Source organism: Sinocyclocheilus anshuiensis, unplaced genomic scaffold (genome assembly GCF_001515605.1).
Source record: "Sinocyclocheilus anshuiensis isolate Anshui unplaced genomic scaffold, SAMN03320099.WGS_v1.1 scaffold723, whole genome shotgun sequence".
NCBI classification, from domain to species: domain Eukaryota; kingdom Metazoa; phylum Chordata; class Actinopteri; order Cypriniformes; family Cyprinidae; genus Sinocyclocheilus; species Sinocyclocheilus anshuiensis.
Window position 1 is genome coordinate 312982 of NW_015551048.1, and position 23786 is coordinate 336767.

At 38.2% G+C, this 23786-nt stretch overlaps 1 protein-coding gene across 2 annotated transcripts; it reads right to left on the reverse strand.

The window, feature by feature from the left end:
* Positions 1 to 744: 744 nt before the first annotated feature.
* On the reverse strand, positions 745 to 21989 carry LOC107661908 (gap junction gamma-1 protein-like). 2 transcript variants are annotated; one of them, XM_016451696.1, is made up of 2 exons: positions 21959 to 21989; positions 745 to 2074 (listed from the first exon to the last, which is right to left on the reverse strand). In XM_016451696.1, exon 2 carries the CDS (start codon positions 2043 to 2045, stop codon positions 801 to 803), a length of 1245 nt encoding a protein of 414 aa, XP_016307182.1. In that variant the 5' UTR covers positions 2046 to 2074; positions 21959 to 21989; the 3' UTR covers positions 745 to 800. The 2 variants fall into 2 exon arrangements, with proteins under 2 accessions (XP_016307182.1, XP_016307181.1); XM_016451695.1 differs by lacking the exon at positions 21959 to 21989 and adding an exon at positions 9720 to 9933.
* Between the last annotated feature and the right edge of the window lie 1797 nt (positions 21990 to 23786).

The following is a 23786-nucleotide window of genomic DNA, read 5'->3' on the forward strand; positions in this document are numbered from 1 at the left end:
CAAATAACTCACAATTGACTCTGACAATTGATTCCAATTGCATTTGGCAAGATGGGATGTTGTGAAAAATACATATAGCACATTCACTTGTGTGAAAGTGCATTATTAATAAGATAACAATTTTGATTAATACGTTTTTTATAATATATACAGCAAGTATATTTATATAAGGGTTGCTCTTCATCCGCCATTTGTGATCATATTTTCATCACAATGCATTCTGGGATTGCGTTATCCATAAGGTATACAGTAACTGTGAAGCCTCAGAATCTGGCCAAAATAAGGAATTTTATAATGCAGCATAATCTTACTGCTTACTGACAAGAACAGCTTTTGAATCGCCAGTATGCATATACTTTAAGACTTGGGGACTCACTTTGGTTTGGAACAGAGCCATAGACTAAGAATAATAGGAGAACATAAAGAGGAGAACTTATAGAACTTATACATAGGGGTTGTTCTTATATAGTCAAATTAAATCAATGATCCATTAAAGACTAAATTGTTTGACAGACTTCCAATATGGTCAATACACTTGCATGCATTGGAATTTAGAGAAAATTCACAATTAATATATGTAACATACGTACAGAAGCACATAAATAATTATTCTGAGGAAGGGAGAACACAGTAAAGCAATGTAAAGAGTTTCATAAATTAATACTACCCTTCTACAATATATTTATTTTTCAGTTTTGTTTAATGTTCAACAGAACTTGGGTACATAATGTTCAGTCATGCCCTCACTAACTAAACAATATGTTTTGGAGGATAATGGTTCATGACTATTCAGATAACAGTTAAATCCACACAGAAGTCTTTCCATTTTTTGCTATTGTCCCTGCCCTCTCAGGGCTGGATTTAGGTCGTGCACCCTCTTTCTCCTGAGCTGTATTGACCCGGTTCTGCTCTGTCATTGTGCCACCAGACACAGGGCTGCTAGCTCTGGAGATCTGAGCGTTTTTTGTGTTATATGTCTGAAACGCCATGTCAAGTTGTTCCTGAGCTACTCGTAAATGGTGGTGCAGTGTAGCCAGGTCAGAGGGAATATTCTCATCAGGACTTGTGCAATGCTGTTCAGGCAGCACTCTGGGCATGTTCTGGTCCTGTAGGATGATGCTGTTGGGAATGCGACCCGGTTTGTCAGATTTAACCACCAGGTTGTACCCTGGCGGAGAACTAGAAATGTTCCTGGAGTAAGGGTAGCCGTATGGAGGTTGTTGACCATGGCTTCGACGTTTACGAAGAGTGTCACGGAAGGCACCAATCCCCAAGTGGAACATCTCACAAACATTGAGCAGCAGACAAAGACAGCTCACCACATACATGATGAGTAAAAAGATGGTCTTCTCGGTGGGTCGTGAGACGAAGCAGTCTACTCTGTGCGGGCATGGGATCTTGTTGCAGACATATGAAGGGTTAACACGGAAGCCGTAAAGGAGATATTGACCCGTGAGGAATCCCACCTCAAAGATGGCACGGGATAAAAGCTGAAGCACATACATCCTCATCAAGCCTTCTTGCATGATCCTACGGCGGCCATCATGCTTCACTGGATCTTGGCTTTTGCCCTTGTCTGTCTCTGGTTTGACCTCCTGCTCATCCAAAGTGTCTTCTTCATAGATCATTGGCTCGGCGTCATCTTCCTCCAAGACCTCCTCTCGGTGGTGTCCATTTCTCCACCGACTGTGGCGATTCCTCTTTTGATAAATCTGGTTCTTGCACCGCTCCTCCTCCGAGGTACGGGCGATCTTATGGATGGCATAACCCAGATACATGACGGAGGGGGTGGATATCATGATGATCTGGAACACCCAGAACCGGACGTGTGACAGCGGGGCGAAGGAATCATAGCATACGTTGTCACAGCCGGGCTGCTTAGTGTTGCAGGTGAACTTTGTCTGCTCATCGGAGTAGATTGACTCACCTCCCACTGCGGTCAGAACGATCCGGAAAATAATTAACACAGTCAGCCAAACTTTCCCCACAAACGTGGAGTGGTTGTGGATTTCCTCCAATAGTCGAGTGAGAAAGCTCCAACTCATGTTGGTGACAGAGACTCTTTACTTATGTTCTGCAAATAAAGGAAAATGAGAAATGTAAGCTGAATAAAATAAAAAATTCTACATGCATTCATATAAAAGATACTGGGAAAATGACACAAAAGACTTGATTGCCATGACCTGAATTATGCAGCTTCATTAACAAGGCAACATTCTGATGAAAAAAAAAAACAGGTCAGTGATGTTTGCAAGGTGCAAGATTTAGATGTAAAAAATATATAATAAAAACTCAGATATCTAAAACAGGGGTCACCAAACTTAGGCCATGTTCACACGTACACGGGTATTTTTATAAACTGAGTTTTTCCTTCTTCCGTTTTTAAAAAAAATCTCCGTCCACATGAAAATGCAAACGCATGCTATGAATCACTGTCAAGAGCATGCCAAACCAACAGGTGGCGATATAATCTCAACCGTAAAGCCATGTTGGCCAATCAGAAGCCTGAAAAAGTTTCCAGTAGGCGGAGATAACAGCGCAGGCTCCGACGTCACAAGTCAAAAACTGCGGTGTCGCTGTCTACATGATAACACTGCAACCGGAGTTTTTGAAAATCTTCACCCTGGCAGGCGTTTTCAAAAATGTTTGGTTTCAGTGAACTGGTGCTGCGTTTGCGTGTGGACGAATGGCCAAACCGTGTAGAAAAAGCTGCGGTTTTAAAAATAACCGGGTTCGTGTGGACAGGGCCTTAATCCTGTAGGGCCGGTGTCCTGCAGAGTTTAGCTACAACCCTAATCAAACACACCTGAACCAGCTAATTAAGGTCTTACTAGGTATAGAGTGTATGCATTGACACAACTTTCCCGCCAGAACACGCCCTCGCAGCCGGATTGAGTGGCAAAAGAGCCGCATGACTGGATTTAATAGGGAAGCTCCGAAAACATGAGTAAATCAAACGATAATCAGGTTCCTTACTTCTTACCAAAGATCCAGTGGTCCATGATATCGATATGCAGCCAGAAATGGTGTTTACTGACATTTACATGTGCCTGATTTAGACGCCGGAGAAATACATAAAGCAAATTTGCCTGTGAACACATTTTGTAAATACAAAATAGGTTGGTCTAAATCCGAGTGATCACGTATATCAATATATATCGTCATGTCGTCCAGCCCAAAAACTTATAGTATAGTTTTTGTCAGTGTTTACTTAAAAACATTCAGTTATGCAGAATATAAGACGGTAAATATTTAATTGATGAGTTGTCAATACAACATAAACAATACTATATATAGGGTAGAATTTTACAGCAAAATTCAACATATTAACATAAAATGATAACTGCAAATCCGTGTTTCGCTGCCTGGAGTCCATTTGTTTCTTTGAATTGCAGGGATCCATTTGCTTCTCTTTTCTGTAGCTTTCGGCAGTCTGTAAAAAAAATACCTCAGATTTCCCATCAAATCTATTTGTACCGTCAATTGCAAAGCTCTTAGATGTGTTTTGTGTGTTCTGTCGCAGCATTCATGCTGAAAACCAATGCTGCTATTCAGTCTTTTTGCCACTCAGTGGGCCAAACCGCAGTCACTCCAGGCAGGTGTTCTGAGGCAAGTTGGAGCTAAACTCTGCAGGACACCGGCCCTCCAGGACCAAGTTTGGTGACCTCTGATTTAAAAGATCTTTAAGATGGTTGATATTTGGTTGATAAATGTGTTAAACACGGCAAAATTGTTGTGCAAAATGAACCTTGTCAGACTGCACCGTGAAAATTCACACACTAGATGTACTAGATATTAGGGTGTTCCAAACAGGCACCATAAACCCTGAAAGCTCATATCAACTTGTCAGCTTTCTGAGTAAGTATAACATAGTGATGATCAATGTTTTTTAAAGGGTCATGAATTGAGAAATCACATTTTCTTTCATCTTTTGAAATAAAGGAGTTCATTGTGCTATAAAATCATATAGCAAGTTTCATTAGTCCAAAAACATTAATTATTCCAAAAACTTTTTCTATCTTCTGTTTAACACAAAAGAAGACATTTTGAAGAATGTGTGTAACTAAACACTTGCTGGTAGCCATTAATTCCATAGTATTTTTTCCATACTATGGAAGTCAATGGCTACCATCAACTGTTTGATTACCTACATTCTTCAAAATATATTTTTCTGTGTTCAACAGAAGAAAGAAACTCATATAGGTTTGAAACAAGTGGAGGGTGAGTAAATGATGACAGAATTTTAAATAAAGGCCCATCTCTTTAACCTAGCATACACCTAACACATGATCACATTTGCTTATGTCAAACTTTTGCAATTTGGTTAGCTTATCCTGTGATATTGGATTCCTTTGTTGTGTAAATAAAGACTGCTAACAAAAAGATCCTTGCCTTAACTTCACTCTTTTCTGGACCAACCTGTGACTGGTGTAACTGAAAGAACACCTCTACTTTCCTTTAAAAGCTGATTGATGTCTGATGTGTTTGAGGTACTGGAGAATAAACATAATGGGCTGTGCTTGTACATGCAACATCCTTAAAATAGCCTATCGTAAGTTAAATACAACAAGAGGTACAATATTCTTTGTAATAATCAAATATACTCTGCAAAGGACCACTGTGAATAATGCACAGTGCATTCCAGCAGTACAAACACCTTATACTGTCAGGGGTGGTAAAGGAAGAGGAATCAGTTGCAGGGATAACAAGGATTTTATTGAGATTCAAAAGAAAACGGAACGAAGCCACTGTCCGAGAGGGTAATCTGGAGAGATCCCAACCAGGTCCGGGGAAAAGAAAGTCAGCTCAACAGCAGGTATCTAGGAAAAGGGGGTTTCCAGAGCAAATGGCCGCGAGTAATGGTCCACGAGCAACGAGACAGTCCAGCTCTCCTAATAACTCCAGGGGCCAGAGAATGGCGATGGTGGGAGGGAGAGGGAGAGGAACTCCAGGAGGGAGCAGGGAATGCTGGGCAGCGAGGGGAAGGAGGCAGGAGGCAGACAGAAGGGAGTCCAGCAGCCAGGGCAGACGGGGGCCTGGAGAGGGCAGAGGAGAAGGGAAAAACTAACACAAAACTAAACGGCTGGAGCCAAAACTAGGAGCTAGAAGGAACTGGGCTAGATCAAAAGAAAAACCCTAATATCAAAAGTAAAATAAAAGCTAAGGAAACTAGGCAAGACTAGGCTAGACAAAACAGGAAACAGTATAACAGTCAACAGCGACAAGAGCCAGGTTAACTCAGCAGAGCAGAGATTTCGATCTGGCACAGGACAGAGAACAAGAGGGGAATTTAAGGGCGACTGATGATCAGAAACAGGTGTTACCCCTAACGAGATAAGGTAACGAGAGGGGCGGGGTAACAATAGACAATAGAGCACATGGCAAACATAATTACCAACTGACAGCCATGTGCTCCAGACAGACCAGGACACAACATAAACAAACCCAGATCAGACCGGAGCCTTGACATATACTCATTATCAATGCCCTTCTCAGAGCTCTGTTTATTACTGAGAACTCTTCTTGGATTATTTGCCTATAGTTCCCTATGGATGAATTTCCTATGGTGTTTTGAGTGATTTTTCTGCAGGTAAGGTGACAGGATGTGCAGTTCTTTGATATTGTCTGTCACGCAATGAAGCAGCATTCTCTCTCACTACACACAAATCAAGTCATTTCCAAACTGGTTTATTTCAGGTCACAGCTGAATTGTTCCTAAACAAGACCCTAAGGACAAAACTCGGCCACAAAATTTCTGTCAGAGCTCAGCCCATGGGTCTGTCTGACAAAGATTATTCAGAACATGATCCAACACATAACCGAGTCTTTAGCTCTTTTAAAAACTAAGTGATATCATAGTAAACATTACACAATCATATTAAATAAACAACATACAGTGGGTACGGAAAGTATTCAGACCCCCTTAAATTTTTATCATGATTCAAGACTTTTAATAGTAGACATTCTTTCTACTATTTGAAAAATTCTTTACAACACGTGTATTAAACATTTAATTAATAAAAATATCTATTTTTGACAGAAAACTCTCAGTTATTTGTTAAAACACATGCATTTTCTGAACATTAAATGCATGAAAAGGCACTAAAACTTTGGGTGGTGCTGCATTATTTATTTATTTACTTATTTTTAGAAGGTAGAAGACGTTTATAATAGTTTATACTATTACATATAGTATTATACTATTCAATTTTATATTTGAAGAGTTCAGATGCAAAAGATGCAAAAAATAACATTACAAATGAAGAGTTCAGATGCAAAAGCCTCCAAGTACCATCTGAAATTTTCTTCTAAAATGAGCATTTTTCTCAGACTCCTATATTTATGTTCAGATATTTCACTTTAATGGCAAAGAAAATAACCTATTCATTGCCATTAAAGTGAAATTACTGAACCTACACATGAAAGCCTGAAAAATGCTCATTTTAGAAAATTTCAGATGGCACTTAGAGGCTTTTGCATCTGAACTCTTCATTTGTAATGTTATTTTTTAAAGGGATTATTTACTATTCTATTTAAATTTAATCAAAGGTGGGGTATGTATTTTTTCAAAAACGCTTTAGAAAACTGAGTCGGGCTGAGTACCAAAACAAACTTGTAGCCAATCAGCAGTAAGGGGCGTGTCTACTCATGATGCGGAGGAGAGAGCTCTCAGTGCACAGGACGGACATTAGCCGAGCCAAGCGACGACAGAAAGATAGAGATGGCACATAAAAAACAAAAGAGGAAAACATCTGCAGAACAAAAGAAGGCTTACGATAAGGCAAGTAGGACCCGTGTAAATTTCGTGTGTCCGAAAAGTAAGATAATATGTTTAATACAGCAGATAATAATAATACAGCAGATTCCGCCACAATCATTGCATGGGTTGCGTACGTATGTGTGGGGCGGAGCTATCAAAATAGGGGCGAGTCCCTTTTGGGGTAGGGGCGTGCTTGTTTTGGTGATTTGAAATATCAACATTGGCTACCAGAAATCACTTACCCCACTTTTAATATATTCTCCTAACCAACCCTTAACCCTAAACATAACCAGAATCCCTCTTGAAGTTTTTAACCTAATTTGTTTTATATTCTGGTTATTCCCCATATTCTGGTTTTACATTCAGTTTTCTTGTTCCTAGTTTTTGAACACTGAAGTAAGCTATTTTCTGTTTTCTGCAAGACTTCTTTTTTATTATGTCTGGTGTGGCGCTTCTCGTCTGGTGTGCAACCAGCTTAATAAAGTGCAGTAAGCAGTAAAACTTGTTTGCACTACAAACTAGTGTGTTTATAATTATGATAATAAATTCAAACAATGATAACAAATTCTAATTTGCAACATCACGCAGCATAATGTTTTTGTACTGCCAAAATAACTGGAAGAGGCTGACAGCAAAAGTCCTAAATTCTTGATCACTTGGAATCTACTATGAAGCTGATTTATTGTTTGCTCTTTTTTTTTTTTTTTTTTTTTTCCTGTTGCTTGGGCGGTTGGAGAAAATATTGCACAAACAAATTAAATAGCAATACAATAATATATGACTGTGTAACAAACAAGTGTAGCAACAAGTATTATGTAGCTTCATCTCAAAATAACTCGTATATCATAGAGTTGCATGGGGTGGGGGTAACGACACAATCTGCACCGTGACATCACAATCATGTTGCATTATAATATGTAGAGATGTCTGACATATGTGTAGACTCCCTCCCTCGATCAAAATCAAGGGGTCGATAAGGATCCAGTTAATAGAAATCTCAAATTCATTCCTATCGGATGTAAAGTCTGAGCGAGCAAGATCAACCCCAAGGGGAGGAGCTTAGTAAACAGTCAATTAAAACATAGATTTACGCGTTTGGAAAGGTTTGCAAAAAAAAAGCTGTTTCTCCCTGGAGTATATGAACTGGCCCCTGTTTGTGTTTTCAACATGCCATTCCCTAATGTGGGATTTGCCTTCTCTCATACCATCTGAACCGGCAGGAATGGCTGCCACAGGCTCACATTGTGTATCTTAGAGGAAAGCAAGGATAACTGGACACAGATGGTACTCGCTATTCGTGGAACCTCATAGCCTGAGACACCTCAGGGGAAAATAGGTGTTTGGTTGAGTGGATCCTTTCAAAGGAACGTGTAAAAAAGTGTGCAATCTTTAAATGCAGTTGCTAAAACCTCAGCAGTGATTTGAGTCTGAAATGAAATGAGTCATTTTGCTCAAGTTTGCTCATTGTAATTGGCAATATGTTTTCAGTTATCAGGTTGTGCACATGGGGTAAAGAGTACAGTCATGGAACAACATGTGCAGGTTGTCATTTATCCAGGTCAGTTAAGGTAAGGTCATGTCGAGTTTGGTTATGGTTATGCATTTCTATTAGTCACTTTTTTGCCAATCAAATCATTATCAGTCAATGAGAAATATTCAACATCGTTCATGACCTTATTACTTCAGTCTCATTCCTGGAATCAAATGTGGAATTACAAAGACTTTCGAATACAGTCCCAAAAAGTTGTCTGGTGGGTGTGACTTAAACACATTGTAAATAAGCCCCTGAATGAATGAGTGTGTGTGTGTGTGTGTGTGTGTGTGTGTGTGTGTGTGTGTGTGTGTGATAACTGCCTATAACAAAAGCTCAGAGTAAACATGCAGATCATAAATCTAAATATATGTCAAAGGATGACTAAAGGAGGTAGTCAAATAAAGACAGTTTATTTTGTTGTTATAATTATTTTCCCCTTCTCTTTTCCAGAAGTTAATAACACAGATGAGACTTGAACAATAGATTAGATGATTCTGTTGTAAATGTTTACATATTTCTTAGCACATAGGGGCTAAATCTTCAGCTACAGTACAGTGCACATCTGTTATCTGTTCTGTCCATAAAACTGCAAAACACAGACAAAATATGCAACGGAAACTTACACAATGTGCAACTAAACACGAATACTGTCACTGCCAGTGAGGTAAAACTTGTGCGCCTAACTGTGTTTGATTTGCCATAGAATTAAGGAAGGCAAAAATGTCTTAAAAATATGCCCTTAATTAATGAACAAAATCTGATAGCAGCTAGTCTTGTTGATTTGAGCAGTTTTCAATAAATCAGCTTGAGCTAAATTTAGATTGTATTATTATACAGCACAGAGAATGTGTATAAAAACGAATTAAAGGTATAATATCATAACTACAGACCGTTAACATAAAAATGTAGATAACCAACATTTTGTAAAATAAATCACAAAATGCATACAGTACATTTCACACATTTGTTCATATACATTCAAATATGACTTGTAAGTCTTGTAATTAAGTCACTTAAAACACATACATAATATTCTGCATGAACAACTGCAAAATGTAAATGCCAAATGTATCAAAGTCTGAGAACAAGTAGTTTCTTTTACTGTAAACCTGGAATTAAATAAACTAACAATTAGAAAGTTTATCTTGAAAAATGGATCTGCTGTATCAATATGAAGGAATCCGTATGGATTTTTACAGGTGTTTTACCTGTATTTTGAACCTTGCATTGCATTGCCTTGTGTTTTAGAGTTAAAGGAAGTGTCCTTAATATTAATGGTTAAATTACCAGTAGCGTATACATTTTTTATTCTATTTTATTATGTTTTATTATACGTTAAACAGCCGAATAATGTTTATGGGATTTTTAGATCGGTGATATCTTTCGTCTCTCACACGTGTTACATACTATGAGGAAACTACAGACCTTGAGAAGTTGCGCTGAGGAAACACCTCCAGAAGACGTGCGCTCCATCCGCTCAGAACTTTCCGCCAAACTGCGGCGACCCCTCAGCTTTCCATCTCAGCTGCGCTCAGTGAAGCCGGCCCACAGTCAAAGGAATTGTGATCCATCATCATCTAACAGCCGCAGAGATCGCTCCGCATCCTCATTGGGGAGTCTCATTGCCGCCTCACACTCATCTCTGACTCTCGGTTGTTTTGCACCCACCGTCGGGAGAGGAAGTATAAAGAGAAAGAAAAAAACTGCGAGAGAAATAGTTCCTCAGGCTAATAGCCCTGAATCAAGGGTTTAAACGCCTAGACTGACCGCTGGTGTGTTCCAGCACAATTGCCATGACGCCCTCACGTGCTGTACTCATAACAAAACCACTTGAATATGCTACAAGAAGTAGGTTTACTAGAAAAGTTCAAATGTGCTTATAAAAGTGTGACTGGCAAATCGACTGGCTTAGTGTTCTGCATGGAGGTTCATTTACATACAAGTGTTGTTTAACTTACAGAGGAACAAAACCTAAACATATTGAACACGAACTGCTTAATCGTCTATTTTCAGCAAGATTTACTAAATATAAAGCATTTATGTGCCTGACATTTTATGCTCTCTTGTATGTCATAATATTTAGATGTTCTGCCCAGGCGAGGAGTAGGAGATAGGATGGAAAGACAAGATCTTCAATGCACTACACCGTGTCTTATCCAACATATTGCTTGGGCATTCTCCAAGGAACACTGTAGCATATATAGTGTTGGCAGAGGTTCTCATTCTTGATGGTGAGCAGGTTAACCAAGTCTGTGCCCAAGTATATTCTGGCTTGCAATTATACTGTTTCAATTGATATTTAAAAGTTTGATTTGTAACAGTTCTTTCCTACCCGGTCTCATGGCAAATACGTACCTGGGGGCATCAAAAATGTTGTTTTTATATCAGTTGTGCATTTGTTAACACTATCGGGTAGGTTTAGGGTTGGGTTTGGTGTAGGGCATATTTCCAACACGATAGAGCATTAACTTTTAGCGACAGTCCCCGGATATTTGAATTCTGAATCGCCGCAATACATACCTGAAGAAACGTAATAAAAACACAGCAATACGTACCTATATCAACTTAATAAAAACGTGCCAGGGTTGACGTATTGAACCCGTGTTTTAGCGCCACTCAGTGGACATTTCTCTTTGAAACTGCGGCGAAACGTGCAGTAAGGTACGTAAAAACGGTGTTGCAGAAAAGTACCCAGAGGTACGTATTTTTATCAGACTGGGTTGGTTCTTTCATTTCCACCAACAATATCCATAAAATATGTTAATTACTGTGTCATGAAAGTGTTTTTATGAGGTCATCTTGTTCGTTTAAAGGGGTCATCCGATGCCCATTTTCCACAAGTTGATATGATTCCTTAGGGTCTTAATGAAAAGTCTGCAACATAGTTTGGTTAAAATTTCTCAATGGTAGTGTAAAAAACACTTTTTTTACCCTGTCAAAAACAGCTCTTTTCAGATCAAGCCGTTTTGTAGCATTTTCCTTTAAATGTTAATGAGCTCTGCTGACCTCTCTTCCGAGCCGCTCTCTGAGGGACTGTTTACTTTAGCCGCATTCATCGTGAAACTTGCTAATTAGCGCATTATTAGGAAAGGCGATTTGCAAAGATTCATTAAAAAACTTTATACTTTATACTTTATAAAAAACTTTATACTGGATCACGAATGATTCGCGCGAACATAGACACATTTATGTAGATAGGGGGCGCATTTCCTTCAAAAACAAACGTAATCCACTGCGTCTTCAGCGGCTCAGATGTCGGGAGTAAATGACGACTGCTATGTTCATTATTACATTTAACAACAGAACACCTCAATCGCTTAGGAGTCATTCTTGTCTACATCTGCTCCGGCGGTGAAACAATGGCGGACTGATGACAGCTCACTCAGGGCGGGTCTAAGGTAAGACGCCAGTCCAGTCTGTGCTGAAACGGTACTGTCAATCAAACTATCGTGGGAGGGGCCTGTTTTTGTGACGTCACACAGACAGGCATCTGAGATCGGCTTGAGAAAGGGGTAAATATTTTAGTAGATTAAAAAAAAAACACTGGGTGGATTTTTATCATTATAGGGGGGGTGTGTACACACACTGCCAACACACATTTCAGTTCAAACAACTTGTAAAAGTGCATGTAGCATCGGATGACCCCTTTACGTGTTAGAAATATCAGAGATAGGCTACATTGAAAAACAGTCTGGAGTAATTGTAAAACCAAAATTCAAGTAGATTTTAGATCATGCTCATGGCATTTATCAAAATGTAGTCGATTTTGCTGAAAAATTAATGCTTCATCCTTGTGTCTTCCTGTAATATCACTTGACCCCCCATTGTGAACTGTTGGCTGTCAAGCTGGCCTTGGAAAAGTGGAGACATTGGTTGGACGGGGCTCAAAATGCATTCCTGGTTTGGACAGATCATTGCAACCTGGAGTACCTCCAACAAGTCAAACATTGACTCCTTATTAGGCTCGATGGGCTCCTTTCTTTGACCAGTTTGATTTCACTTTCTTTTACTGTCCAGGCACCAAGAAGAAACCAGTTGCTTTCTCCAGACAATTCCCTTCTCTTATAGGGAGGTCATTGTGTGTCCCATCATTCATGCATCTCAGATTGTTGAACCTTTTCATTAAGGAGCAATAAATGCATCATCTAATTGATTTCCATACATGGGCAATTTATTTTTATAAAATCTATTATATTTATAAAATATCTTTTTTAAATTACCTTATTAAATGCATTTGTGTTGTCTTTTAGGTCAAATATTTATTCAAGTATTTATTCGGTCAATCAGAATACTGTAGGCTGTTATCAATACAATTTCATCAACATCAACAGAAGTCACACCGCAAAGGTGGTACAGGCTAGGGCTGCAATATTATGAAATATTAAGTAATGAAATCATTATTGTCAGTTATTTCCCTTTATATTGTTATAATGACTTTTAATGTTGATTAATAGAACACATAAAGAATTTGCCACATCTGTGGAAACTGCATGTCATATTCTTGTTGGCTGCATAGACAAAATAAACTGAGAACTGATTATGATGTAGTTTATTGCTTTTTATGTATTAAAAAAGCAAGACTTCACATTGCCAATCATAGTAGTATGAAAAACAAAACAGTTGTTCAAACTGGGAATAAAGCGAGCAATAAACATTTCAGTTCCCTGAAGCAGTCAATGACTTTAATCATGACTTTAGTTTAATATTTTGTGGGCATATTTTGTTTATTTTTGCCCCATTCCCTGCTGATTTCCAACCCTGCAGAGAACTAAAATTGTATATATTCTGTGTATATTTGACTATACTTGGAAAAAAAAATGCACAATGTACTTTGTAGCACAACAGAAATTATGCAGTATTATTGATCTGAATAAACCTGTAACTCAAACAATATAAACGATTATTCAGATCTTGAATGCAGAAAGACAGAGATGAACCTTAATATCTTTGTGTTATATAATGGTTTTAATTTGTTCCGCTCATCACAGCTCTGCAGAAGAAAGGCTGTTGTCTAGAGGGAGTGCCTTACTATCTCATTCGCTGTACACATAGTGCCATGACAGAGCATTGTATGTTCAGTGAACAGAAAACTATCAGTGGACTTACTTCCATGGACGTGTGTGTTCTTAAGCCTCTCTGGATGTGCAGCCCACCCATTCAGATGGGCCGTTGGCCTCCATCCTCTAGAGGCCATGCCTCTCTGACCACTTCCACGACAGAACACATTGCAAATGCCATACACCCCTCATCGGTCATTCTCAAGATGAGTGTCTGCTAAAACTTCATAGCAATTTAGGTACAGCACCCATTCATGTCACCTCAACCGAGTCATGTGAGAGCACATGTGCCATGCATTGCTCCAAAATCTGTAGGTCTCCAAAAATGTAAACAAAAGCTTTCATATGCAATCGCCAAAATCATTAAAATCAATATGCAATCACCAACCATCATCAAAAAACATACTGATATTGTATGCAAATATATGTATTCTGCAAATGCCTGTGGTTTATCATGATCAGAGGAGACATTTGCTAGATATCTTAGTCAATCTGTAACTATAAAAAAAAAAACTAAATGAACTCTTAAATGCATAGTAATCTGGGAAAACTCATCATTTACACACTCTTTTGTGGTTCCAAACCTGCTTGCCTTTCTCTCATGTATAACACAAAAGCTGAATTTTTGAAGATGATCTTACTTGCTCTATTCCATGTAATGAAATGGACACTGGAGCTGTCAAGCTTCAAAATGACTAAGCAAGCACCATTACAGTATCATAAAAGTGGTTCATCAATGACACAGTATGCACTGATTCACCATTTTCATTTGCAATATAAGTAGCACAACTGGCCGACAGCAAATCCGCCCTAAGTATACATGCATGACATGATCTGTATGTACTCTAAAAAGTGGTGCTCAACAGGTCTAAATGGACACAGTCTCTGATAAATGGTGGTGAATGCATGTTTAAGTAATGATTCATTAAATTGGTAATATATGTAATGAAACATTCATTTAAAGTGATCTACTGTCTTACAACATTATGGTTAGTATTACTGTATTTGTCAGGGACATCATTTCATGCTCCACTTAAAAAAAAAAAGAAGAAGAAGATATAATGCATGTTTTGGGATGAGAGTGAGTTAATGAAAACAAAATTTAAATGATCACTTTAATTAGTTTCAGTAGTGGGTTAGCAACAATATCTGTCCTCAAAGCTAGTTTGGTTGCTTTTTTCAATCAGAATGATGCAGTTGGACTGGCTGGTGAAGTGAGCAACCAGTATTTGCTCTTTCTAACGTCAACGTTAGTTTCTCCAAAAATCTTATGTTCATGAGGGTGGTCCTAGGTCACAGATGTCAGGGTTTATGTAATAAATCATGTTCAACTGAGAAGTGCCCTCAGAGAAACACTGACAGAAACCCCCATCTAAACAACAAGCATGTTTCTCCAAAGCCCTTCCAAAGAACCGCTACCATATACTGACTCTCCCTCAGTCACAGAAATATACACACACACACTGGGTGGACCCATCAGATAGTGTGGCGGCTAACCTATAGGCGGTTTCTGTTGTGGCAGTCTCATTTGGTTACATCTTCTCATTGAGCCAGGCTTAGGGCTGCCTTTGGGTCAATGCCACTTACAGAGAGTTTGATGAAAACATGAATCTACTGAGGTGACTTAGAACAACTGCCCAAAGGTTCATGCCAACATTGCCAAAGAGACTTGAAGTCTGAAGTCTCTTGTTCGGCTAGTACTATAATCAAGTGCAGAAGGACATTGCTGGAACATCACACAAATTACAAGATAATGTATATCTACTGCTGCAGCCGAGTCAGCATGCTGTGATGTGGCTGTACAGTGTTACAAACGCATTCCCAAATCCACGATCAGTGGGCTCACACTTAAACCGGTTGAGGACAAAACTGTAACAATTACAGATTCAACTTAAAATACACTAAACATTTTTTGCTGCACTTAAGAACATTGATAAATCTGTTTATCTGTGAATCAGCAATTCTCCTTCAAAGCATGGCTGCTGAAGGAAATGACTTTTCTGCCTGTTCAGTAATTCATGAAATGCTTCACTTTCCTTGCAGAGAACAGTATAAAGTGTCATCTTTTCTGGATCGAAATGGTTTCATCATGAGACTGATTCATGACTGTCTGTGTGTAAACTTCTGGCCATATTTCAGGCATGACCTCCTAAAACATGTAAACTGTAAAACACATTTAAATCAGATATCTTACTGAACTTTGTTGTTCTGGAACTCTTTTTCTTGCTTGTGTCAAGACACCTTGCTTTTTTCTTTACTCACATCTGCAGATGTCAGATGACATGTGAAGGGTTTTCCTGGATAAGAATCTTTTTTCCATTTCCTTTAGTCCAGCTAAAGTTGAAAACAATATTTCACAAACAGCAGTTTAACAGACGCAGGCTGTTCTGTTTTCCATAGCTAGATCTCATTTTGACAGTCACAGATAAATACATGCATTGCATAATATGCACAAAACTAAATAAAAGCATTAATAGATGAAACTTTTACATATTCTGAAGAAAACATCCCATGCAAAACTCACTGGCACATGTTTACTGTGTTATAAGCCATTTCTATTCAGTTTCTAAATTGTGTTTTTAGCATGTTTGTATTCAATATTTTGATCTCTAGACATGGCTTGGGTTTTTCCTTCATTATAAGTCTATGGATTTTACCATTTTTGTTTAAAGCGAACCCAGACACCAAAACTTGTGGAGCTTACAGCTGTTGCATACATGCCAACACAATCATAGATATTGCGCTCGTCGTATAGAATAGTTTTTAACACTCCACTTCAGCAAGCCTGAGGTTATTTCTCGTTCACATGATCTTGTCAAAATTGCCCATGTCATGCAGGATGTGAGACGAAGCCTAAGGACTCTTCTTCACTCCCGGGGTCACCAGGGTTGTAATAGCAACGGAGAGCCAGATCTCTTCCTCAGAGGCCCAACAGAGCTGCAACGTTCTGGGTGAACTCAGCCAACTCACACCCCAGGCCTCCCCACTTCAGCTCTGACAGCAATAACAGCCATCACTGACCAATATTATTACGCTAATGAGTGCTATCTCAGGCGACCATATATGTCATGACTGACATGAGAAGATGTGCGTATAATTTATGCAGTGATACTGATAAACATACTGACATACATGCTGGTCTCACAATATTTTGGGGGGTAGTTCTGTCAAAATGCTGTTGAGAAACTCCTATCCTGTAATCAGACGTTTTGTGCTCTGGAAAGTACATGTATCTGTTTTGGAATTAGAATTTAAAGGATGACATCATGTCACTGGTGACATTCCCCTGATTCTGTTGAAGTATTCTATTATCATTTTAAAGGGTTAGTTCGCCCCAAAATGAAAATTGTCATTACCCTTACCAAAAAGTAGTATACTTCAAGTTTATTTTAGTAAGTATACTTAAGTAAAGTTCAAATACTAATAGCACACTTGAATAAACTTCTTTTTCATAAGGGTAATTACTCACCTTCATGTCGTTCCAAACGCGTAATACCTTCGTTTATCTTCGAAACACAAATTAAGATATTTTTGATAAAATCTGAGAGCTCTCTGACCCTCCATAGACAGCAACGCAGCTGTAATGTTCCCAGGTCCAGAAACGTAGTAAGGACATCGGCAAAACAGTCCATGTGACATCAGTGGATTCAACAATTTTTCTCCCCCGAGTTACTGTCTTCCGCCATTTTGGAGAGTATCACAAACAAGGCATACACAGGCTTTACACTAAGCGTAAACAACGCTGATTACATTGATTACGTTCTTGGGTACTCTCCAAAATGGCAGAATACGTAACTCGGGGGAGAAGAATTGTTCTTTTTATTTTCTTTGCACACAAAAAGTACTCTCGTAGCTTCGCAAAACTGAAGTTGAGCCACTGATGTCGTGACGTAAGTAGACATTGATTGGCCAAACGTGAATGAAAATACCCTCACCCGCCATGATTTAAAACGCCGTGTAAACATACTGTAAATGATCATCAGGCTTTGCACAAACTTTGTGAAATCCAGCATCACTTGTTAAGTGATCATTAAAGCAAACACGAGAGACTTTCTCTAGAAATTCTAAAATTCATGCGCATTTTCTATTCAACTTTTTACTCAAACTGTCATGCTGATAATCTATTTTGTAACTACTAAGATGCAAAATAGAAGCCTATTTGCCACATGACATATAGATAAATAATAGAAAAGAAATAATTGTTTTATCGGGATCTTCGGTTACATATTTTTAAGAATTAGGTTTGTTGTTGTCTTTCATAGGGTGAATACGCGTCCTGGGAAAATGGCACGTATGGTCACCCTATCTTTCATCACATACTTACAAAAATATCAGTAGTATCAGAATTTGCAGCTGTGCTATTTTTTTAGACCACTAGATGGCAGGGCTGTCAAATTTAGAGTGACTTTTAGGGAAGTGTACACCATGAGCTTAGAGTGACTTTGCTGTTTTTCAATGTAAATAAGTTTAATGATTCCCATTTGTGTTCATTTAGAAAGATCCATAACCAAAAAAAAAAAACTATTCAGTTGTACTGAATTAGCTAAATGAAGATTGAAGAACAGTGTGACCTGTGCAGTAGAATGTCTCATCAACAAATTATATATAATTAAATAAATAAATATAGAAATTTCGCACTCATTAGAAAATTCAAATTATGGACCCTCAAGAAGTGTTATGACATTATGTCTGTGGTATCAAAAGCTCATTGGCTTTTGCTTGCTTCATCACCAACTGCGGCCCGCTGTGTTTCAGTTGACGTATGCAGCGTATGAATGAGGTCTCATGAGTCAGAGTCACTGTCAGTCACTGCTCTGCTATGGTTCTTTACTCCACCGGCTCTATCGTGGTCTAACTGTAATTATAATTTAGTTGTGAGTAAGCAGTGGGCCAGATTTATGATTAAACTAGCCAGATTGTGACCATAAGACTCATGAATATGAGGTCCTAAATGAATGAGTTTTTAAAATGAGAACATCTCGACTAATGAAATATCTAAATTAAGATTGCATTTAAAATGAGGATTAATGTAAACAGAATCTCAGCCTTTTGAGATCTAATTTGAATTAGAGTCTGATTAAATCAATAATGGGGTTCAAATGTATTTGATTAGATTTGAATCATTTTAAAATACCTCTTCCAAAAGCACAAGATTTATGTGCAGGGAACCTTCACTCAAGCTTGTAGGTGGTTGTTGTATATAAACAAGAAATGCTGATATAAACCTTCTCTTGCAGATGTAGGAGCAAATCCAAATAAAGTTGAGCATTTGAACTTGTTTTCCTTTGAAAAGGTCAGAAGCCTCATTTCCTAGTTTATATTGTTAAATGTTATATCGATGTAAATAACGCTTAAAGAATATACAGTAAATTCCTCCATATATGTACAGTGGCCCTAAATATTAGGGTATAGGCTACACTTAAGCTACACTTAATGATGTATGAATGTTATTGCATGAGATATAAAATATAGTATTGGAGGCTATATTTTATATAGCTGGGCCTCAACTCATCCCTCAAGTGAAGATCTGCCCCCAAATTCAACTGACCTAGGATATGCACAGCCCTTAGCGACAGAAACTTATTTTGCACCCAAAAAACTATGTGCTAACCTCCAATGAGGCCAGAACACATTTCCCCTTGCCGGTGTATGCGTGGGATTACTGATATGTTATCCGTCCTTACAACCTCTTGACTGTCTTGAATGTCTGGAAGGAAATAGCTCAAAACTAGAAAAACTGCCAGTATTTCACGGGCGATTTATGTGCCATGTGCGATGATCGCCCTTCCAAACTCCGTAGGCTGGGCGAACTTCATAAACAGCACCCCAACCTACTGATGAAGCATGTCGTAATCATCCCAAAACTCAAAAACTGTGATTGTTTCCAAGGTAAAAGGGTCAGATAGCATCTGTGCGTAACCTGATTTGTTCTGATTTAATCAAAGGTGAATAGACTGGATCAGCAGACAACTGCTTTTGCATAGTGCATGAGTTCAGTTCCACATGCTTGCATTATAACAGTTTGAGTTTTGTGATCCTGTCACAATCTGAATGTAACAGGCTATTATTGAAGGATAGAGCAGCACAACTTATACTTGGTCTAAAAACAAACCAACTAGAAATCATTTACTTCTTATTCAGTTGAGGCAATTCTAGGATTTGAGTCTTTGTGTATACCTGAGCATATTTCTTGCCTAAAGTGCAAGAGGGAGTTTCTTTTAAAAACAATAACTATGAATGCTTGTCAGTTACATATTTATAGTATGTGATGGCAGATTTGGGTGCATTATATTTTGAGATTTAACTGGATCTGAGAGCACCGAATGAGAGATATAAAGATATAAATGCCACTGATTAAAACCAAGTATAACACTAATAAGTAAGGGATAATGTACATCCAGCCGGTTGTTATCACAGAATAAACCCCAACAGGGTGATCAGGACCCTGACGCGAAGCGGAGGGCTCTTGTATCAGCCTGAAGAGGTTTATTCTGAGATAACAACCGGTTGGATGTACATTATCCCGCTTATTACACGGCTAGTCGACAGAGCCGTGTAATAATAAGCATTAACATCTGGTACAGGGAGGACTGCTTAAACAGCAGCACTGCTGTCTAAGGTGAGAAGAGCTAACATAATCAGGCTATTTAAAGAAGTCAGAAACCCTGGGCAAATAAATGGCATCTTAAATGCTAAAACTCATTTAGAGTGGAAATGAAATACCATAGAAGCTGAACAAGTAATGAAATATCAACCACAAGGGAACACACTGCATTTACACCTCTTTGAGCCTGCTTAAGGACACCCTGGGAATCACTGCTCTCCATAAGCCTCCAAAAAAAAAAAAATCGAAAACTGCTTGTAATACCCAAAGTATACCTCCTTCAAGGAATGTTTCCCAGTTACCATTCCCAACCCCAATATAAACAACAGTAAAAGCTCTGTTGTATTGCCAATGATATTAGTTTACTAAGTGCTCATTAGACATCCAAACAGTGAGAATGATTATGCTCTGATGGAATGTTTGAGTGAATATATCTGTTTTGCAATCTGCTCACAGTGAAGTTCATGACTATCATGTTTGTGCCTGGCACTGTCATGGATCCAGACCACACAGGAAGCAGAAAGGAACCGCTGCTGTTACAGTTTGGACTCCGTTTTGGGGTACGTTTACACAACCACAATGTACTAAAAACAGAAAAATGTTTCCTTTGCATTTTTGAAGTTTTGCGTACAGAGAACTGCGCTGTCAAAACCATTCCCGTTCACAAAACGACAAAAAAATGCTTTATTATGCATGCCAGGCCAGTAGTTGGCGATGTCTCATTGTAAAGAAACACTACACGCATGCACACATGCTGTACCTATAGACTGAACATGTAATACGCATGCATATGACATCATTTTCAAAAAAATACTTGAGACACATTTTCAAAAGTTTGCAATTTCAGGTCCCCAAAATGCTGTTGCTGTGTAAATAAACGGCCAAAACGCATAAAAAGTGTTTAATCAAAAACGGTGCTGTGTAAACACCCCCTTAGTTAGAATCCCAGTAAGACAATGCTGACTAAACTGTGCTTTTGATATTATTTTTAGCATAGGCAAAAAGGCACAGAATAACACTGGCTAGGTACCTTTGTGCCGTTTGATCTGCCCCACACGAGTAAATGACTCTTTGGTCAGTCAGTTTACAGAACGAGGTCACTGTTGTTGTTCAAAGACCACATTTGGCTGCAACTAGTAAAGAGCTCTTAAAAAGCACTTGTTGCACACACTAGAGATTTACATTCAAGTGAACTTCGATCTGAACAATCGGGGTTACTTTAGGTAAAAATGTGTACCATAGGCATTTAAATGAACTTAATTAAATTACATGCACTTATTTTTATAAGGCTGTCAACAGTTAATTTTTTATCGTGCAGTTTTAAATGGTTGAAATGTTGTCTTGCCATAGGTTTTGCATGTTTTATTGTCTGTTAACATTTATTTTACTTCGAGTAATGAACTTTTTTTTATGGTTTTATTTTCAGCTAATTATAATAGCAACAGGCACATTTTTTCCCAACTTCTGCACAGTTAAAGTCTTTTGCAATGGCCTCTTCTTACACCATTTTGATAACATAATTAGATTGCCGATTTTACATAGATTGCAGATTGCAGTGACTTGGAACATTGCTTATATACCACTTTTTGTTTGGAAGACAGATTGTGATCTGAGAAACATCCTCTGAGATGTAGCAACAAATATTGAGATTTTTGCATGAAAATAAAGAAATTGTGCTGATTATTTGACACTGGTTTACAAGGAAATCTTGTACAATTAACATTATTAAGCAATGTTACAAACAAAATTACACTCTAAAAAATGCTGGGTTATTTCAACCCAACTTTGGGTCAAATTTGGACTAACCCAACTTTTGGGTTAAAAATTTAATGTAAAAATTTAACCCAACAGTTGGGTTAGTCCATATTTGACCCAAAGTTGGGTTGAAACAACCCAGCATTTTTTAGAGTGTAATAGTACACTTCCAAGAGCATTTTTCTATAGTACATGATAAAACCACCCAAACACTAACAAACGACAAACACACTGAATAGATCACCTACCTCTCCATAGCGATGGCAGATCTCTTCACCAAGTCTTGAAATGTAGAATTAGCAATAATTGATCATGAACCCACAACCTTTGACGCTATCAGACCAGTGAGAAGTAAAGAGACACAATGGATAATTTTCCCTCAAAACCATTCACCACCAAGTACAGGCAGTGACACTCAGGAGCAACACCACAGGCCAATAGAGCCATTGTTCTCCCTTCTGTTTGTATGTCTCTTTTATTGAGGTTTCCAACGTGATTCAGTCAGAGAGCTCTCATCTCGGTTACATTCGTCAACTCTTTCAATGAATTTTTTTGTAAAAGTCCTAAATGGGGAACTGATTATTTTGTATTTGTAATTTTCAATCTTTATTGCTTGTTTACAATGATATAAAATATCATATTGTCATAACATAATTCAAGAAAATAGCAACATTCTTAAAATAATAATTACGGACCAATTTAAGGAACCTGAAAATGTGCCTCAGTAATGCCAAGCGTGCATGTGTAGTAATTGATTGTAGAAACATTATTGAGATCTGAGAACTGCAGCAGAGAAGAATAACAACATATTATTATGAATAAAGCTGTGTTCCTCACACCTTTGCTTGTCTTCAGAAGACTTGGAATATCAAGTATATGGACTACTACTTTCTGGACCAATTTAAGGAACCTGAAAATGTGCCTCAGTAATGCCAAGCGTGCATGTGTAGTAATTGATTGTCATGGCAAGTAATGTAGAAACATTATTGAGATCTGAGAACTGCAGCAGAGAAGAATAACAACATATTATTATTAATAAAGCTGTGTTCCTCACACCTTTGCTTGTCTTCAGAAGACTTGGAATATCAAGTATATGGACTACTACTTTCATGAGACTTTTTTGAGCTTGACTCTGTATGGTCATGGTATGCATTAACTGTATGGAAAAGATCCGATTAGAAATTCTGCAAATTATGCTTTTGTGTTTCATGAAAGAACAGCACTGGAACAGGTTTGGAAGGACAAGAAAGCAAGTAAATGAAAAGAGAATCTCCAGTTTTATTTCCACTTAAAAAAAAAATTTTTCTAGATTTTTCAGCCAATGGAGATATACAGTACAAGACATCAAATCTGAATATAACAGTGTTTCAGTGGCATTAGAAAGTCTCCTATCACAGCTGATCATTGCTGGTCACCAGCATAAGGTGTGTTTTGCACACTGGAGCCAACGTGGGATGCTGGTTTTGCCTGTGCAATGAGCATGTTAAGGGCCCCAGAAGACCCCGAAACCTTGAAAAAAAAAGAATAAGTACAAATTTAAATGTATTTACTTACTAGAAGCTTTTATCCAAAGCGACAAATGAGGAATACAACTATAGCTCTGTTCAGAGCTTGTTCTTGTGAGTGTCAATAAACTTTATTCATCTGTATTTATGACTGAGTCTCTTTGCCATTATTTGGTAACAGACCTGCGTGTCCTTATTGGGGATGATATTCCCTGTTGTATTCCGGGGTGGCATAGTGAGCCGTTTTGCAATTGGTGCGGTCTAGAAAGTCTTTGTTAGATGGGTTCAATTTCTATTTCCCTTCTCTTAGAGTCCAGAGTTAGAGTTTTCTGATCTCTGCACTGCCACATCAGGGAAATAATAGAGCCCATCTTTCATTGGTCTTTTACCAGAAAGAGTATGCTGGTAAACCAGCTTCTAACAAGAAATTCCTGGGGGTTAATGCTGATTTTTTTCTTCTTCCAATTACCAGGGAACTTCCTGCCTACATAAACTGACCTGACACTCATGGTTCCTTCCTGTTTAACAGAAGCTTCATGCCTCCTAAGAAAAACAAGATCTTATCACTCCC

Bases quoted from the DNA above. Each gene is read 5' to 3' on its own strand.
- LOC107661908 (XM_016451696.1), bottom strand. From the start codon at position 2,045: ATGAGTTGGAGCTTTCTCACTCGACTATTGGAGGAAATCCACAACCAC.